The sequence below is a fragment of the Branchiostoma floridae genome, chromosome 5 (assembly GCF_000003815.2).
Source record: "Branchiostoma floridae strain S238N-H82 chromosome 5, Bfl_VNyyK, whole genome shotgun sequence".
NCBI classification, from domain to species: Eukaryota; Metazoa; Chordata; class Leptocardii; order Amphioxiformes; family Branchiostomatidae; genus Branchiostoma; species Branchiostoma floridae.
Window position 1 is genome coordinate 20,501,832 of NC_049983.1, and position 17,346 is coordinate 20,519,177.

Consider the following 17,346-nt stretch of genomic DNA (forward strand, 5'->3'; position numbering starts at 1 on the left):
TGGCGTTTCAGAGCTTCGGTTATTAATTTATTTGAAGTATATATAAATTGAAATGCTATTAAAGTTAGCTTTGTTTGTCAGCAAAATATCTCCTCAAACTGAAGGAAATAGCTTTTAAGAGGGTCAAGATTTCAAAATTGTCCCGGACCTACCTTGCGATTCTTCGTGCCTTTGGCGCCGAACATGGTGTTCGGAACGTCGTTCTCAAAAATTTGAAACCCTCGTATTTTTTTTTTCATAGAAATGTCATCTAACCAGCAAATTTTCCCATAAAAAAGCAATGCAGGAAATCGTGGCAAAAAAAGCGTAGCATTTCTAAAAGACCTCCTGCAAGTCTGCGGTCTCACGCCCGCCGGCGGCTAGAGAGAGGCAACCGGTCTTAGACACCCCGCCGTGGGAAAATCAGCGTCACGCGTCGGCGCCCCCTCCCCACTACAGTTTTGGAAGTCTAATCGTGCTGTCGTTTTGGTTTTCATTTTATTCCCCCGATTTACTGTAAGTTATTACCACCACAGAACCAAGAAAAAGTCCAAAATATGTAAATTGAAAACAGTTTCCGTCAAGCCGCTCAGGCCCGCGAGCTTGCAATACGTAAATTTAGGGAGCGGGGCGCGCGCCGCTTCGTGGCGCAAATCTACTAGAAATCCAGGTACAAATGCTTTTAGGTGTTGTTTTAATATCAAAACAATGAAATAGCTTCTATAAAGCAAATATTTATGCCTCTATGAAGCAGATATTTCTCCCTCTATTAAGCAGATATTTTGAGCCATTCTGTTTTCCTTTTTTTACTAGGGGTGAGAGATCTGCTTCTCGATGAAAATCATGAAAAAGTGTGACGCAAAGCACATTTCCAAATGCGGGAGCGCAGTGTTTTATTGGCGTCTTGAATATTTTTTTTTCAAAGTTGATAGGAGGGGGGAGGGCCAAGCAAAAATATTTTGTCTTGGGGGGAGGGCCTAGCAAAAAAAAATTTACCTGGGGGGAGGGCCATGCAAAAATTTTTTGACCCGACCCTCTGGCGACCGGCCCTCCCCCCTCACTAAACGCCGTACGGTCCCTTAAAGTAAAGAGTTTTCAGTTTCCTCCAAGATACATGCATAATTTGGATTAAACAAAATACAAAATATCTACAAAGATTAGAATGAAGGGTGTGAAAGTGTTCTCTACTCACACACTGGGTATCCACAGCCTGACTGTCTTGTCTCGTGAGGCAGAGGCCACCAGGTGTCCCGAGGGAGAGAACACCACGGACATCACCGCGTCCTGGATGAAAGGTAAATATGCTCATCAACATGAAAAACAATACTTGTAAGCAAAACTTCAACAAAATGTACACATGCTTGGGACGTCATTACAGTTATATACCTTTTTCCAAGATTTACATTCAAAGTGTCAAAGACAAAAAAGATTGATGGGAAGAAATGCTCCTAAATTTAACCTCTTATTTTTTCAGGTTTGTAGGGGTTATATTTTTGAAGTAGTGTGGTAGTGTGTTACAAATCTTTTGAAGTACATGAAAATATGATATGCAAAAATAAGACATTTTGAGTAAAGAAAAAAACAAACCTTGTGTCCAACAAATCTGTAGGCTCTCATCTGAGGTTTAAAGTTCCAGACCATGAGACAGGAGTCCATGGAGCCTGAGGCTGGGGGAAGAAAATCAAGTATGAAGCATCTGTAGACCTTTTATGTCCATGCTCACATTTTACAATACTGATCCTGGTTAGGTAAGCATCCAACCCCAAACAATATATTCCCACATTATTCATTAAACAACAGTAGTACTAGTAGGTTTATATTGCCCCACAATCATACCCACATCATTCATCATTTCTTAAGATACTGTTCACATCAACAAAACCTTTGTTGTTATTGAATGACTTACCAAGTTGCTTCATGTTTGGGTTGAAGTCCAGACTAGTGACTGTGTCTCTGTGTCCCTTGAAATGTCTCTCCAGGGTGGGGTCCTCCTGAAAAGGCAATAACAGATTAGCAACATTATTAATGATTGGGATGATAAATATGGCTTGAGCATCCTAGCAGAGTTTGCACACTGACCAAATTACTGATCACAAGTAATGTTACAGTTTTTCCTGATGTTGCTTTAGCTGGACCAAGGTTGAACAGGGTGCACAGCCTGCTAGTGCTCGACTACACTTTACTTCTTGCGGCCCATCAATCAGCATAGAGGTATTTTGAGACATTTGCTAGCAACAACAACATGACTATGCAAAGTACAATTCTTTTCTTATGTAATAAACATGGAAGAAAGAAAGAAACACAGACAAATACATATACATGTATAAATTCGGTTTCATAAATTTCAAAGAGACTGTCAAATTATGACAAAGGGTAACAAATTATAAACATGGCTGTTTTCAACTTCCTACTGTCATGACACTTAACTGGAGTTTAAATAAATTCTTATTTCTTTGGCCATACCCTGCTCCAGATTGTACTTCAACTTGGCCTCTATAAACTTCTCTACTCTATCTAGCGTAAGGTCAGAGTGCCCCCCTCCCACTTAGTGTTGGTGTTACCTGAACTACAAATAAATCGTATTTACAGAACATGGATCGACTCAAGTATGACTTAAAGGGTGACTTACCAATACAGACGTCATGATCGATGTCCTTGATGTTTCCCCTTAGCGAAGAAAACGCAGAAAAGGCAAAAATAAAGTCGCCAAAACTGAAAACACCGACACCGCCTCCAAAACAATGATTTCAAAAATGGCGGTTATGGTACCAACTGCGCATGTCCACTAGCCTCGATCTGGATTAAAAACATGGCGGCGCCCATGGTCAGAAAATTTGATTTTGTTGTTTTGCTTAGTATTTTGGAAGTATAATATGGTTTTCATAACGATTTTCATACTTCTGATTCTGTAGGTTTAATTTTCTATTCTAATTCATTGTTACTCTTATTCACTACTGAAATACGTGTCCGTATGTGGTTGAAAAGTCCACTTAGGCCGATAATAAATTTGGGGAGGGGGGCCCGGGCATTGGTTTGTTTTTGTAGAGTAGAGACAACTAGAGTAGAGTAGATTGTAAAAGGTTACCTGGTAAATATCAATACCATCTCTTACATAGTTACAAATTGCTACTCGCTATAAAGCAGCTTCAAATTTAACTTGAGTCCAAAAATAAACTACCCATTTGATTTCATCTGACAGAGACCCAAGGATTATCACACATTGATGTCAAAGACCACAAAGACAGGAGATCCAAGCAGACGTAGGAGGAGTCATCATGGTGATGAAGAGCTGGTTCACTTCAGAATAGTCAGGTTTATGATGGAATCCGGTAAGATTTTTTCTATCAGTACAATCAGTTATGGCCCTCGCACAGAGATCAGAACGCATGTGCATCAACAGGAATCATGTCAAATGTGAAGTAAAACAAAACAAAACTCGTCTGGACATTGTTATAATATGTAGACGAGGACTATGGCCAAGACAAGGACTGTTTTCTTTTACAGAGACTTTACCTATGACATATTACCAAGAATCCCTGTCACCACATATGCATTATGATCTCTGTGAGAGGGCATATTCAATTAGTTCAGACCGAAAGAGAAAGTGGGATACAAAGTCATTCATTTTTAGATTTAAGACTACTCAAGTATCAAATATTGCATAGCCCATCCTATTTCTAGTTAGCGCCCTTGTGTACATTTGTTTTGAAGCATTCAAAGATTGTAGATGTCTTTGGTTGTCCTCATCCTTTACATTGTTAAAATACAGAACTTTTATTTTGCTTGACAGGGATCAAACTCAGGATGACATCTGTGCCCATGGCAACAGCAGCCATCATTTATCATAGGTTCTTCTCTATCTGCATACTGCAAGACTATGATCCTTATGTAAGTAACTTCAGTTTTAGTACATCTCCACTAGCTACATGTCTACTATAGGAGGAGATTATAGGTCTCTATTACCTCCTTGACTATAGGGCACACCGTAATACATGCAAGTGTTAAATTCTTAGTTATTGATAAGTTAGACTTGTGAAAAATATTTTGAACTTCTCTTTTTTCTAGCTTATAGGTATGACAGCCATCAGTTTGGCTTCCAAGGTAGAAGAAGAACACCTGAAGATCAGAGATGTCATCAATGTTTGTTACAGGTATGTCAGGTCGTATTCTCTATGTGTAACTGTAAGGATTATTCTAGAATTCCCCATAAATATAACAACACTGTCAAAGATAGAGGAATAACAGGGTGAGGTCTTACATTGTCAGTGCAAAATGAGACATAACTGCAAACCATAGATATAGGCCAATGGTATGGAACCCCTCTTCTGTGTTCAAACTTTGTTGTCAAACTTTGTTGTGATTCGATTGTGATGAATTTTTACATAGTTGTGTTGAATGATTGTCAGGACTCGTCACAAGGACAAACCTCCCCTTGAGTCCCAGACAGAGCTGGCAGATCTGAGACAGGCCATGGCAAGTTGTGAGCTCCTCATCATGAGGGTACTGGGCTTTAATGTGACAAAAGAGCTGCCACATAAGGTTAGTGTGTGGTTCTCATTGTTGGCTTACTTGGTAACCAATTTACAAATAGGGTGCCAAAAGGTACCTTTTTAACCTTAGTAGGCTGAAGGTTGAGCATTTATTCAGTTTAAACTCAAATCAGCAGCAGTGGATGATTGTAGCAGTTAGTGCACTAATTTTGGCTTCCTAAGTCATGCCACAAATTTTCCTGGCAAATATTATATTTGTTCATTCTGACCCTTGTACCAAGTAGTGCCTAGTGGCATATAGGCAGCAAGTTTCCTTTCTATTTCAGAGGCAGAATATATTCCTACAGGGAGTTGTTGTTTCTCCTACAAGGCCTTTCTCTTACAATGAAACTTTTAAAGTCTGAGAAAAACTGTGTTTTGTCCTACAAGGAAACTTTCAAAGTCTGAGTAGAACCCCATTTTACATTTCTTCTGAAAGATGCCACAGCCCTACCCAGGATTAGAACTGGGGTCTCTCTGCCTGCTAATGTTTCTTTTGTCTTTCTGCAATCTTCCACTTCGATAAATCATCTATCATATCATATACGTATCTTGACAGAAGATTCGTTACTGTTAGATTGAATTGACAAACATAGTCTTTATTCTGCAGTACCTTCTCCACTACCTGAAGTCCCTAGGAGACTGGATAGATGCCAGTGTGTGGGACAGGACCCCCATCAGAGACACAGCCTGGGCCATGTTGAGAGACCTGTACCATGGGAAGGTCTGTCTGCAGCACGAGGCTCAGCACCTCGCTGTGGCCGTCCTGTACTTCAGCCTCCTGTGCTTTGGTATTGAAGTGCCTCTGAACAACCAGGCCGAGACTAAATGGTGGAAGGTTGGTTTGGTCTCTAATGATTGATCAAATGAAATGTGCCTGTGCACTTTCAAGTCAGTTCTACTGGGTGGGAAATAATTGCAGAGTAATTGTATTTTAGAATTTTTTTAGTCAAGTTTCATCCCAGGCAAAAGGCTCATAGTTTCTTCTTCTCTATGTTGCAGGTGTTTTCTGAAGACATCACTGAAGAAGAGATTAAGAACATCATAGAGCAGATCATGGATGTCTATGACCTAGAACAAAGGTTGTGACCAAGACCCGACAGTAAAGTTTGGAAGAATGCAATTCACCTTTACATTACAGGTTTCCAAGCTATGTGATGATTACAATATTGTGTTTTGTCAAGTGCAATACAACTTTCTCAATCATGTCTGTCAGAATCAAACATCATGTTTCAAATATATTATATATAGCCTGAGAAGCTTATTAAAAAAAGATGGCATGAGGAAGTATATGTATTTTTCTGAACTTCCATTTTCTCTTTTGTTAAAGTAGAATAAAATAGCATGTGAGATGATGTTGTAAATGAAAATGTCTTCAATAACATTTGTAGATATGGAAGCTTCTCTAAAGTTCACTTATCATATAAACCGGTATCACTGTAGTATTTGAAATCTAAATATTATTGCATAAATCCTTGTAAAAATTGTAAATAAAAAACATATGTACAAAACAAACCACAGATGACCTTTGGTACTATAACATACATTTTATTATGTAAATACATGTACAAAAATAAACTTTTTGTTCAGACATATTTGTGTCTATCCTTCATCACTTTGTGTCACTCCTTTGTGTGCAAGAGTAGTTGTCTGCTGGATGCTGCCAAAGCCATAAGAAATGGAGAAACCTGAAAGAAAGAAAACAATACAACATACAATAATGTCACACATCAGCAATTGACATGTGTGTCAGCAGAAATACAGTTGCAATCAAACAAAGTATATGGAATGTTCCCTCTCATTTCAAGTAGGAATTTCCATTTGTGTTGTGAGAAAACTCAGAAAGTGTTCCTTCTTTCAATTGTTATATAATTGCACACAGCTATCTCACCTGTTCAACTCTGAAGGCACATGGCTTCTCATCATAGTAACTCAGCATTGTCAGGGCACCCCACAGCTTCACCATATTACTGTGAAGAATGAATAAGATTCAATGTTCATGTACAGTGTTCATTAAGCACTGCTGAAGGAGATTCTATCAAAGGGTTGCCATTGTTTTTGACAAATCACAAGCTGTTGTATCATTACTTACTGGTTTTTATTATGGAATTATTGTTATCAACAGAACAGAAGTTATGATGCAATATGTACATACCTGCCTGCTACCCTTAAGATGGCTGACATGGTCTCAACATCATACTTCAGGATGTCAATTGGAACAGCAGCACCTATCTGTGACAAAAAGGGCACAAGATGTCAAACCCTGGTCAGACTGTGTCATGCAATTTTGACCAGTTTGGCTGCTTTGCAATTGTTCAAACATTCAGTGTACTGCTTACATACATTGTATACATGTAGTCCATTTCTCTGATTATGTAAATGTGATTTTTAATGTTTTTCCATCTTGCATCAACACAATCTTACCTCTCCATACATGGACATCATAGCCTTCATGATGACAGTTCTAAAAGTCAGGACATCAACAGTCATCGTCTTGTCTTCAAACTCCCTGAGGAAATAACAACCAGATCATAATCTAAGTGGTTCATTCAAAGGAGCACTCAACTTTAGAAAAAAATAGAACTCATGTCAGACAGTGTACGTCCTGTTTGCGGGGACGGTGAACTGTTTTAAGACAATACTGAGACTAGGGTGACATCAAAAGCAGTAGCCTTTTTCACCTATTTAATCCCCAGGTTTAAAACACATCTGCCAAATCATGATAAAGTGTGCAAATCAGCAGGGGTTATGAAAAAGTGCAAAAAATCCATATCAGTTAAAACATTTTATGGATTTCAGCTGTCGTAACAAGTGACGTTTTGGCTATTTTTCTAACTAACGTTATATATGACTAATTGAACAAGAGCGCGGCGATTGCTAAATGCAGTCAAGCAGTTAGCCTCCTGCAGCTTATCGCTCAAGTTGCCAAAGTACAAAATCAAAAGAACTCCTGCTTACAGTAACACTTTCAAATAGTAGTAAGGTGCGTCTCCTTTGCTTACTATCCTCTTCATTATTGAAACTGGAAAATTCCGGTCAGAAACGCTACCAGAACTTTGGCAGACGACAAAATTTTAAGAACTCCGCCCTCCCCCACTTCTTTCCTCTGTGAAATGGGGCCTCGCTCTTCCCATCATGCCTCAGTGATGTTCTTGCCCGTGTTCTTTATTGCGATATAAATGCCTGAATAAAAGTAAGTAAGTCTCCAACTTAAATAAATAGTTTTGTAAATCCAGAAAAGCAGAAATTAATCTACAAGATGTCGTTGTGTTGATTTAAATATGTTACATTGATCAGAAGCTAATTAATATCGTATGCATGTGGATATTTACATCAGGCAGCAAAATAATAACGCTGGTGGTCCCGGAATGGATAAGGCCCCGGACTGCAATTTTAGCGTCTTTCTTATGCATTTTCAGTCGAAAAACAAGTTTTCCGTGGAGATAGAGCCAAGGTTTAAGGTAAGAAACGTTATAGATGGACACTTGACATTATTTTGCGCCAGCGATACCATACCTTTCACGTATACCATCTATCTGATGACTGTTTGATAGCGACATGTGCACTCTATCTCTCTTTGAGTCTTTCCATGCTCAACTTTGATACTGTGAAACTGAAGAGAAGGCATGACCCTTGTGTTAGTTGCAGACTTTGAAACCAGAGGAGCCAGACAAGGACATTATGAAGAAGCAAGCAGACATGTTTTATTGGAAATGAGAGAACCAGGGTTGGGGGTGGGGGATATTGTTAGAGAGAGGACGTGGCTGGATATGTATACGGTGAACATTCCATATACAATACTTCACTATAATTTTAGAAGTACCTTCATTGATTTTTTTGTTGCAGTCATGAAAAAAAAATTATAGGCTTAATATCCATACTTTTTTCAATGTAGTTGAATACCCAGTGAAGACTGAAGAGTCCAAGTTCAGCACAGCCCAGCACTTCATCATGTCTCTGTATGACGGACTGGGCCTGGACTCAGGAGCCAAAGATGATACCAAGAAAACAAGTGCCGATGTCTGTAAGTGTTGCAGATCCAAGAAACTTGTTGTATCCAACTCCAAGTACTAGTACTTTGTCCTTCTCACACTAGTTACCGTACATGCACGGGTGAAAGGTCTCGTGGTGATATGTCAAAGTTGAAGGCCCCCAGAAAATCAACATTCCGCCATTTTGCAGACGCCATTACGTTCCAGACATTGTTACACAAATCAAAACAATGGTAGAGACGAGACTGTTGACGTCTGTGGGCCTTCAACTTTGATATATTACTCAATCAATCAATCAATCAAAGAATTTTATTAGCGTAGCAGACATGATCTGAATAAGTCGCTAACTTACAGTGTTTAAAATCGATGTGTTAAAAATCATAACGGAGGAGAGAAATTGACATCTGAAACATGCTTAAAACTTTGTACATACAAAATACAAACACGTGTAGTCATTCATTTTTAAAAGAATTAGAAATTGCTGTTTGTGAACATTTCAAACTGTCTGTACGATTAGATTAAAACGAGTTGTTGTGGAGCACTGTGGCTTGGTGTAAGAATGATCGTCTGAGTCTTTCGGTCCTGCATTTAGGTAGTGTTCGGTGATTACCCACAGTTCCTTTCACCTGCGCATGCTTGGTAACTAGTATGAGAGGGCTTAGTCAAAATCAGTCATTTCTTTTCAAATTGGTGCTTACTTATGCATTGTATCAGTCATTTTTTAAGTACATTAATAGATCTAGATGTCTTTATAATGTTGAGATCCATTGAAAAAGCAGAAAGTGTCATGTAGATTGAAAAGCACAAGATTAAATAACAATATCCATTTTTCAGCTGGCTGGTCATCATCCATCAAGTTACTTCAGTCTCAGCTGGCCTTGAAGAAAGCTGCCCTTACACAGGCCCAGAGGGTAGGCAAGGCTTATGTCTTATGATTGTAATCATTGTATGTAACTAAGAAGTTATAAAGTAAACATATCATATCACCCACTCACTCACTCACTCACTCACTCACTCACTCACTCACTCACTCACTCACTCACTCACTCACTCACTCACTCACTCACTCACTCACTCACTCACTCACTCACTCACTCACTCACTCACTCACTCACTCACTCACTCACTCACTCACTCAATCACTCAATCACTCACTCACTCACTCACTCACCCACTCACTCACTCACTCACGAGTCACGGCTCATAACCACAGTGGTCATGTACAACTAACCACATCGTATAAGTAATGTTAAAAACAATGATCATTCTTAGGTGTCAAAGGTAACCACGCAGCTGACATAAGACAATAATGCTCATATCTTTTTTTCTAAAGACTAGTAGATCTATTTCAATATTGATGATAGAATGGGAACATAGACTTAATTTTTATTGCAGAGCACTGTAAATACAGTGTAATACATAGCACCTCCTACGTCAGAATTGTGACATGAAACAAATCAATAGCTCACTGTGGACCTTTAAATTCTTTTGTATCCATCAGTAATCTGTAATCTTCATATGTGTAGCAAAAGGCCAGAACTGCCACAGTAGCCCCTGTGGTGGCCCTGGGCAGTGCCAAAGTGAAGGAGGAGCTAGCGGAGGCTTCCAGCAGCAGCAGTGGTAAAGTTTCCATCGTACGAGACATGCCACCTCCTCCCACCCTGTCCTTCAACAGACCTGCACAGCATCCCAGAGTGGTAAGTGTAGTATAGCATTCACGTCAATACTCTATCTAATACTACTTCAAGAAATAAAGAGCATAAGGTATAGTAAAACTGTTAATTAGCAATTGGGTGTAATCCATGCTTTCTTCATGTAGATATAACAGTACATGCATGCAAATTAGTTCAAAGTTACAATTGATAAATTGAAAAGTTAATGATAGTATTCATAGATTTCATGAACTTTGATCAAAATATATATACCACATGCATGTATTTAGCAATTTTCTGTGCTTTTGTGATAAAGAGGGATAACTTTGCTCCTTTGGAACTTGGCTTACTTAAATACTCTTTCTTCTCTTCTCACATATTAACATCCTGCTCTTTTGTTTTGTTTCTCCCAAAGAGCAAAAACCTGTTTCTGCCTATCATTCAGGACCCCAGTCAAATGCCGGCGTCCATCCCCGGAGAGGAGGCGCTGATTAACGTGATTGATGAGTACGACCCTCTCTTCCCTAACGACTACGAGAAGGTTGCCAAGGAGTTCCGTGAGAAGCAGGCACGCGAGAGAGACCAGGAGCGAGACAGGGATGTAGACGAGAGAGACAGGTGAGGCCAAGATGGGATATTAACATTTATGATAGACTTGAATGGCAACATCTAAGAAAATACAGCATATTTCACTCCATCGCTCTAAGAACTGACCTGAAGATTTGGCAGGAGGAGGAGAAGAAATGTCAGGAAAAGCAATGTGTCTCACCCATGCCTGTGCTATGTATGCTGTAGATGAGCATATAACAAGATATGAAACTTCAAACAGACTGCCATGGGAGAGATGACAATATAAAAAAACTGACACAGGCCAGAGATACAAACATTATTGTATGTTTCCTATACAGGAGACGGAGAGATCGAGACAGAGACAGAGATAGAGATCGTGACCATGACAGAGAAAGGGACCGGGACAGGGACAGAGATCGGGACAGAAGAGACAGGTATGGCGAGGATGACTTTGACCGTGACCGTGGCCGCCGTGGTGGATTTCCAGGCTACCGTGACCGTGATGATGATGATGACCGTGACAGGCGAAGATCTGGTAAGGACGTGATCACAACTTTCTTAAAACCATTTATATGTTTGGAAACTATTAGAAGTACCCAAGAGGACACAAGCCTTTGTGAACGATAAATATGTGGTCGTGCCAATTCTCATTTGCACTAGCTGTTTTTGGAATGGGTAATACATGAATTTTGTACTGCTGCTGTTTCAGGTGGTATGGTTCCACCACCAGGGTTTGCTCCACCACCAAACGAAGATGATGAGCCGAAGACCTTTAACAGAAAATCCAGAGGAAGTAAGTTGGCTCAGGGATTAGGCAAGAGTGACGCTTGTGTTCTGTTGCCTGCCTGCTAGAATCGTCAATGATTGTTGATGATAAACTTTTGCAAACATCCATCAAAGAACTGATGTTACCAGATTTACCCTTATTAGAAAGCTGAATGGTGGCTGACCTAAATTTTATGCAAATTTGTGTGGTCAAACCACCTATTTTTTGTTACATATTGAGCAGATCAGACTGTGCATATAAACGGGTTCATGGCGGCAAGTGTGCATGTGCAGCAAGATATTGTAGGTTATGTGTCAAAGGTGATGGCCCCTAGCCTGGGTACCATCCGGATAGTAGTTCGCTCCTTTGTTCGCATCTGCTATCCGTCTGGAGACTTGCGCATTCAAACCGTTTGGTGGTGACGCCAGTTGATGAGCGAATCAAGGAATGGGTTCTAGAGCGCTTGTTCGATGACAACAGGCCGGCGCCCGCATGCGCAAGGGGGCGGAGGGCTTTTCCGGTGTTGGAACACCTGTTCGAACGAGCAGTTGAACCCATTCCATAATTCGCTCATGTGTAGGGACCAATCAGCGCCTGCGTCCAAAATTTGGACGATTCCAGACGTTTAGATGGTCCGCGTTCCCAGACGTAAACACAGAGAAGCAACTGTATATAGTATATAATGAACGTCGGAGCGAAGTACTTTCCGGATGGTACCCAGGCTAGATGGCCCCAAGATTGTCAACATTTCTTTTGTTGCCCAATGGCATGCTTTATACATTTCAAGACTTTTTTTATGTCTCAGTGGCCTTCATCTGAGGCTTATTCCTTCTGCATCTTCCTTTGCATGAGTACCTGGAACCAAGAACAGGCTTATTTACCGTTCTATGTAACTCCCACAGCTGGATACGGAGGTGCAGCCATCGCCCCCCCTCCCAGCTTGGATGACGAGGATGTTTACAGCAGGAAGCCCAGTCGAGGAGGTGGGTCGTTCCCCCATGGTTTTGATTCTACACATGCTGCGAGAGGACGTGTTATCAGTTCTGCTTGTGCTGGAACCAATTTTACATGTTCATGTTGCATTGGGTTCTTTTGATATCCAACACATCAAAGAGGTCCTCCAGTACTGGATGACGAAGGAGGTCATAAACTGAGTATTAAAGCAATATTCAAACATGCTGAAAATCGCCTAATTGTTACCTTTCACCCTTTAATAAATATATGTCATTTTAATCTATGCAGGAGATACTCAACGAATTGTGCAACCTCAGTTTTCTATTTTCTTTCTCTTGCTCATTTCTCCTAAATTGTAGGTATTACAGTGCTGAATTTCAGCCTGCAACTTTGCTTTCTCGGTGTGAAAGCTGAAGTTAAAAGCCTGTTCTTGCAGTAAAATGAGTCAAAGCTCTTCAAATATGCCAACGTGCTTGTTTTGGAATCTGAATGCTATCTGTTCAGCATTTTCCACATTTTAAAAATGTTTCAAAAGATGGGACTAAGGATACGATGTGTGGATCTTTATTTGTGCTGGATCACATAACCTGTTGTCTGACCAATGACCAGGCGGCTTTGTAGCAGCCTCAGGATCCAGCGATGACCCTCCTGAAGAGAGGAAACCCAGATCACGTTAGTGAACCTTCTAAAACAATCATTACTGTACTGGTGTTTCAGTCTCATTGTGCAACATCTCTCAAAAAAACCATGGATGTGGCAAGAGAATGTTAATCCCATCATGCATCAGTCCTTCATTGATATGGTATGATCATGTCATTTGCAGAATGTTTATTCTTGTTGCTAGGTAAAATATCATATGACATGGTCTGATAGGGGTTTCAACCCATTGACAAGATATATTCGAAAGCTTGACTTGTCATCACTTGTCATGACATTGGATATTTTTCTTACCCTCTGAAGGTCGCTCAGGGTCAGGCTTCCCCCCTCCCCCTAACCTGGATGAAGACACTGACTACAGAAAACCCAGATCAAGTGAGTCTACATATTTGTCTTTATCTGAAGATGCTAAGTTTCAAAATGTGCTCATTAGAATGCACAGATAAATATGGTGTGGTTCTTCGATGTTTAGGGTGAAGCAAGTGCTATTTCCTCATGTATGATCTCATGGTAATGCTACTCACATTTTTAGTAAATTCTAATTTTCTATCCTGGTATTTCTTTGCATGTGCACTGTTCATGCTTGAAATTTGACTGAACATAATCCATATCTCACAAAACATTTTCTTGTCAATTCCAGCCCCCTTCAGTGGTGCAGCTATCGCCCCTCCCCCCAGCCTTCAGGATGACGAGCCTCCATTTGAGAGAAAACCACGATCAAGTAAGCATGGGGATGTGACAGTTTTGCGAGGAATGTTTTGAAAATATGCAGGGCATGCATGCCATTGCATCATTATTGAAAGTAGGAAATCCAAGTAACAAATGTATTTGTCCCCTTTCCTATATAAAATAGGTAACTACGGAGGAGCTGCCATTGCCCCACCTTCAAACCTGGACACATCTGAAAGTAAGTACATGTAGCTCAATGCAAATTTATTTTTATTCAGATAGTTAATTACTCAAATGTGCAGACTTCATAGTGACAGAGTTTAAACTTGTTTAAAACATTTGTTGTTCTTGAATTTTCTAACATCAGATTCAGACTGACAGTAAAGTGACCATGTCCTTTGAGTCTATTTCCCTGATGTAAATTTGATAAGGCGTAATGAATGTACAATTTAGTCAGCTGGAAACTTCAACTCTCGATGAAGCATCTTTGCGTTTTGCTTATGAAAACCAGTATTTCAAGAAATTAAAAACTGATGTGGAAAAGTCTTTCTCACACTTTGAAACACGTGCCATGGAACCATGCCTGATGAATATTTGCCTAATGAGTAGAGTCTGAAGAGGACCTGCGGATCTCCGGTGAGGAAGCCTTCGCCAGACGGGCCAGGCTCAGCATGCAGTCCAAGCGGCGGGATGAGGAGGAACGGGACCCCGAGAGAGCCACCACACCTCCACCTGGCAGCAGCTTTGCAGCAACCATCGGGTATGGGGCCTTGCCTGGTCCGCACTGAAAACCAGTCATTGCACACAGAGAGAACTAGCATTATTGAAAAACAAGAATGAAAAAAAAACTTTCGAAAAATATTAATGTAACTATTCCAAGCTATCAAATTTGAGTAAGAAATGGTCCCATAGTGCAGTCTATAGAACACACTTCTAGTGTAAAAGGACCAAAGTAACAGATGTGCTGAAGACAACCATTTTTGACCTTGCCTTGAGTTATGCTCTGCTCGTAGTAGAGTAGCTTTAGCCACACCTCAACATTGAATAACGATAAAACAGTTGAAGCTCAAATGTCTTTGCCAAGTTTTCACCATAAGGACCAAATGTTTGGTGGTCCTTTATAAACTTTCCCATTGACATACCGGTAATTAGTTATAATCCTATCTATAGTGACCACCTGTCCACATTGATCAGATTTTATATTTGTCCTCTGAGAGGTCTTCTAGGGTGGTTTTGACTGTGTGTTAATGCATCATGTTTTATTGCAATAGTTGTTATGTTTTTTTCTGTAGTGGCTCCGGTGGGTTAGCAGCCAGTCGTATCATGGCGAAGTACGGATACCGCGAGGGTCAGGGTCTGGGCAAGTCTGAACAGGGCATCAGTACAGCACTACAGGTGGAGAAAACTAGCAAGAGGGGAGGGAAGATCATCCAAGGGACTCTGGAGCCTAAAGGTACAATAAAATACCATTGTCATTCTTTATTGCCTTTTGAGTCCTCCACCTTATAGTTTATACATTGTACCAATGTGGTGTATAGAGCAGCTCCTTTCTCCATTTCTATAGCCCTTGGGCTGCACACCTGTGAAAGCACTATGACAAGGGACTCATCCACTTTTTACAGAAGCCTATTAAAAAGAGCATACATCATATTTTCATGGCCTTTGATGAGTTCTAAACAATGTAGAAGCACTAAAGTGTCTTCAGACATCTCTCTTCAGCTCCCCAGAATGTACGTAGTGAATGACCACACTCTGTTGTTGATTTGTTTCAGTGGTTAAACCTGAGCTGGACTCCATCACAGAAATCATGAAGAACCCCACCAAAGTGGTTGTGCTTCGGGTAAGGCTAATTTTATGTTCACCTAAATGATAATGTAGGATAAGAGGGTTAATTTTATCATCTGGCATAGACCACAAGTAAAGTACAGATTTTTTACAAGTATGCCACAAAACTCACACAGATCACAGTTGCTTAATGAAATATGACACACACATATCAAAGACCTGTGAAAATATATGTATGGGTAATATGGTCAAGAAGGTGTATCTGTTGACCTTGAACTTCCACCCCCACAGAACATGGTAGGTCCTGGGGAGGTTGATGATGACCTGGAACCTGAGACAGCTGAGGAGTGTGCCAAATATGGTAAAGTCAACAAGGTGGTCATCTTTGAGGTAGGTGATCTGGCCAATAAGATTATGACATACAGAATATTTCCAGATTTGGACCATGTTTTCCTTTTTTTACTTGCCAAGTTATGTGCATGTATATTTTTCTGACACCATACCCATAAATATTGTTACTTACAAAAAATGATGTATTCATGCTTAAAAAGTGTACATAAAAGGTTTGTTTGGCATAATTGGTCAACTGCCCTTTAAATGTAACACACAACTTTTGCAAAGTAAGTACAAGCTGTGCAACACTGAACTGTAAGTTTGTTGTTTTTTTATAAATGTCATGGGTTCTTTTATAATCTTGAGATGTGACAATCCTCCAACATGGGACCTTAGGTTTTATTATGTTGCTGTTGCATCTGATCATTTATCAAATGTTGTATTTTGCAGATGCCAGGAAGACCAGAGGACGAGGCAGTCAGAATATTTGTAGAGTTTGACAGGTTAGAAGCAGCCATCAAAGCTGTGGTGGATCTTAACGGGCGTTACTTCGGAGGGCGGCTGGTGAAGGGAGCCTTCTACAGTCTTGACAAGTTCCGAACACTGCAACTGGCAGATGAAATCTAACTGAAAAAAATCCAAACATTTGTACTGTTTCTTGTGTTGTAGTACATGTACGTGACATGGCAGTGTGTACAAAATTGGGAAACGTCCTGTCTGTGTTGTACGGGGTAGTTATACCGTATATCTTGAAATGTTCAGTGGTTTACTTCATGGTTTTCGCTGTGACCATTCCACCTCGAAATTGTGTCATTACAAATATTTATTTCCATTGAATTTCCAGTGCTGCACTACAAAATTGTCTCAACTGCAAACCATGAATGGGCAAAATATAGTCCCCACCAAAATTTATGAAAGTACATTGAACAAAGTACTTTCTCACTTTCATGTTCATTTATAAGTATATGGTACAGGTTGTGCTCAGATATCCCGTGTACAACTGGCTGAAGTGTGATTTTTATATTGCCAGTCATGTCATCCCTCAATCCTATCTCTACAGATTTCCTCCTAGACAGAATTGGTAAAGGTTGGAGGGTTGAAAACAGCTGATTTATCTGAAAGCTAACCATTAGTCAGTATTTATGTAATACTATGTATTCAGCATAACTGCCATAGAAATACAAAATACCAGTATGTGCCGATAAATGTACTGAATACTTTGCTTCATGCCATTTCCAGAAAACAGCTTTTAAGTATGGAAGTAAAGAAGTCCAAATATGTACATATGCTTTGCCCTGTGTGGTGCACCAATGGAATGAGTAAGCCTGTGTCACATACTCTGTCAGGGGCTGACTGATCCTCCTACTTGGCTGCTTGATGCCTGATTTAGTCAGGCTAGAGTGAGAGTACACTATCCAAAACTACAGTTGCTATCTTATCAGATACTGGATGTCTGTGGT

The 17,346-nt window shown here is 40.1% G+C and overlaps 4 protein-coding genes across 12 annotated transcripts in view; 2 read left to right on the forward strand and 2 right to left on the reverse strand.

Annotated features, from left to right (window-relative positions):
- LOC118415758 (POC1 centriolar protein homolog A-like) overlaps positions 1–2,766 on the reverse strand; it is a 14,252-nt gene extending 11,486 nt beyond the window's left edge. For all 5 annotated transcript variants that reach the window (XM_035820557.1, XM_035820556.1, XM_035820555.1 and 2 more), the window contains exons 1-4: positions 2,609–2,766; positions 1,886–1,970; positions 1,567–1,646; positions 1,172–1,263 (exon numbers count right to left, since the gene is read on the reverse strand). In XM_035820557.1, the coding sequence (XP_035676450.1) occupies positions 1,172–1,263; positions 1,567–1,646; positions 1,886–1,970; positions 2,609–2,623 (272 nt within the window). In that variant the 5' untranslated portion in view covers positions 2,624–2,766. The remainder of the gene's footprint in view (positions 1–1,171; positions 1,264–1,566; positions 1,647–1,885; positions 1,971–2,608) is intronic.
- On the forward strand, positions 2,735–6,006 carry LOC118415760 (cyclin-Q-like). 2 transcript variants are annotated; one of them, XM_035820559.1, is made up of 7 exons: positions 2,735–2,803; positions 3,179–3,308; positions 3,770–3,867; positions 4,045–4,130; positions 4,386–4,518; positions 5,119–5,346; positions 5,511–6,006. In XM_035820559.1, exons 1-7 carry the CDS (start codon positions 2,789–2,791, stop codon positions 5,595–5,597), a joined length of 777 nt encoding a protein of 258 aa, XP_035676452.1. In that variant the 5' UTR covers positions 2,735–2,788; the 3' UTR covers positions 5,598–6,006. The 2 variants fall into 2 exon arrangements, with proteins under 2 accessions (XP_035676452.1, XP_035676453.1); XM_035820560.1 differs by lacking the exon at positions 2,735–2,803 and adding an exon at positions 2,866–2,887.
- A 28-nt stretch (positions 6,007–6,034) lies between these two features.
- LOC118415761 (ribonuclease P protein subunit p14-like) lies at positions 6,035–7,653 on the reverse strand. Its single transcript, XM_035820561.1, has 5 exons — positions 7,467–7,653; positions 6,933–7,017; positions 6,664–6,740; positions 6,400–6,478; positions 6,035–6,196 (listed from the first exon to the last, which is right to left on the reverse strand). The coding sequence occupies exons 1-5, from the start codon at positions 7,520–7,522 to the stop codon at positions 6,131–6,133; spliced, it is 363 nt and encodes a 120-aa protein (XP_035676454.1). The 5' UTR covers positions 7,523–7,653; the 3' UTR covers positions 6,035–6,130.
- Positions 7,654–7,855: 202 nt separating this feature from the next.
- LOC118415911 (splicing factor 45-like) lies at positions 7,856–17,312 on the forward strand. Of its 4 annotated transcripts, none has more exons than XM_035820845.1 (17): positions 7,856–7,969; positions 8,404–8,532; positions 9,335–9,411; positions 10,027–10,197; positions 10,568–10,770; positions 11,061–11,257; positions 11,432–11,515; positions 12,391–12,471; positions 13,052–13,114; positions 13,403–13,474; positions 13,740–13,820; positions 13,953–14,006; positions 14,378–14,528; positions 15,061–15,221; positions 15,541–15,608; positions 15,845–15,943; positions 16,337–17,312. In XM_035820845.1, the coding sequence occupies exons 2-17, from the start codon at positions 8,460–8,462 to the stop codon at positions 16,511–16,513; spliced, it is 1,812 nt and encodes a 603-aa protein (XP_035676738.1). In that variant the 5' UTR covers positions 7,856–7,969; positions 8,404–8,459; the 3' UTR covers positions 16,514–17,312. The 4 variants fall into 4 exon arrangements, with proteins under 4 accessions (XP_035676738.1, XP_035676740.1, XP_035676741.1 ...); XM_035820847.1 differs by having other exon boundaries at positions 10,598–10,770; XM_035820846.1 differs by lacking the exon at positions 7,856–7,969 and adding an exon at positions 8,264–8,287.
- The last annotated feature ends 34 nt before the right edge of the window (positions 17,313–17,346 follow it).

Excerpts from the sequence above, each read along its gene's own strand:
- LOC118415760 (XM_035820559.1), top strand. Across the intron at positions 3,868-4,044 it reads TGCAAGACTATGATCCTTAT|CTTATAGGTATGACAGCCAT; the intron begins GTAAGTAACTTC and ends TCTTTTTTCTAG. Across the intron at positions 4,519-5,118 it reads CAAAAGAGCTGCCACATAAG|TACCTTCTCCACTACCTGAA; the intron begins GTTAGTGTGTGG and ends TTTATTCTGCAG.
- LOC118415761 (XM_035820561.1), bottom strand. The coding sequence starts at position 7,522 with ATGAAGAGGATAGTAAGCAAAGGAGACGCACCTTACTACTATTTGAAA. Across the intron at positions 7,018-7,466 it reads TACTATTTGAAAGTGTTACT|GGAGTTTGAAGACAAGACGA; the intron begins GTAAGCAGGAGT and ends TTATTTCCTCAG. Across the intron at positions 6,741-6,932 it reads TGATGTCCATGTATGGAGAG|ATAGGTGCTGCTGTTCCAAT; the intron begins GTAAGATTGTGT and ends TTTTTGTCACAG.
- LOC118415911 (XM_035820845.1), top strand. The coding sequence starts at position 8,460 with ATGTCTCTGTATGACGGACTGGGCCTGGACTCAGGAGCCAAAGATGAT. Across the intron at positions 10,771-11,060 it reads GATGTAGACGAGAGAGACAG|GAGACGGAGAGATCGAGACA; the intron begins GTGAGGCCAAGA and ends TTTCCTATACAG. Across the intron at positions 13,115-13,402 it reads AGAGAGGAAACCCAGATCAC|GTCGCTCAGGGTCAGGCTTC; the intron begins GTTAGTGAACCT and ends TACCCTCTGAAG.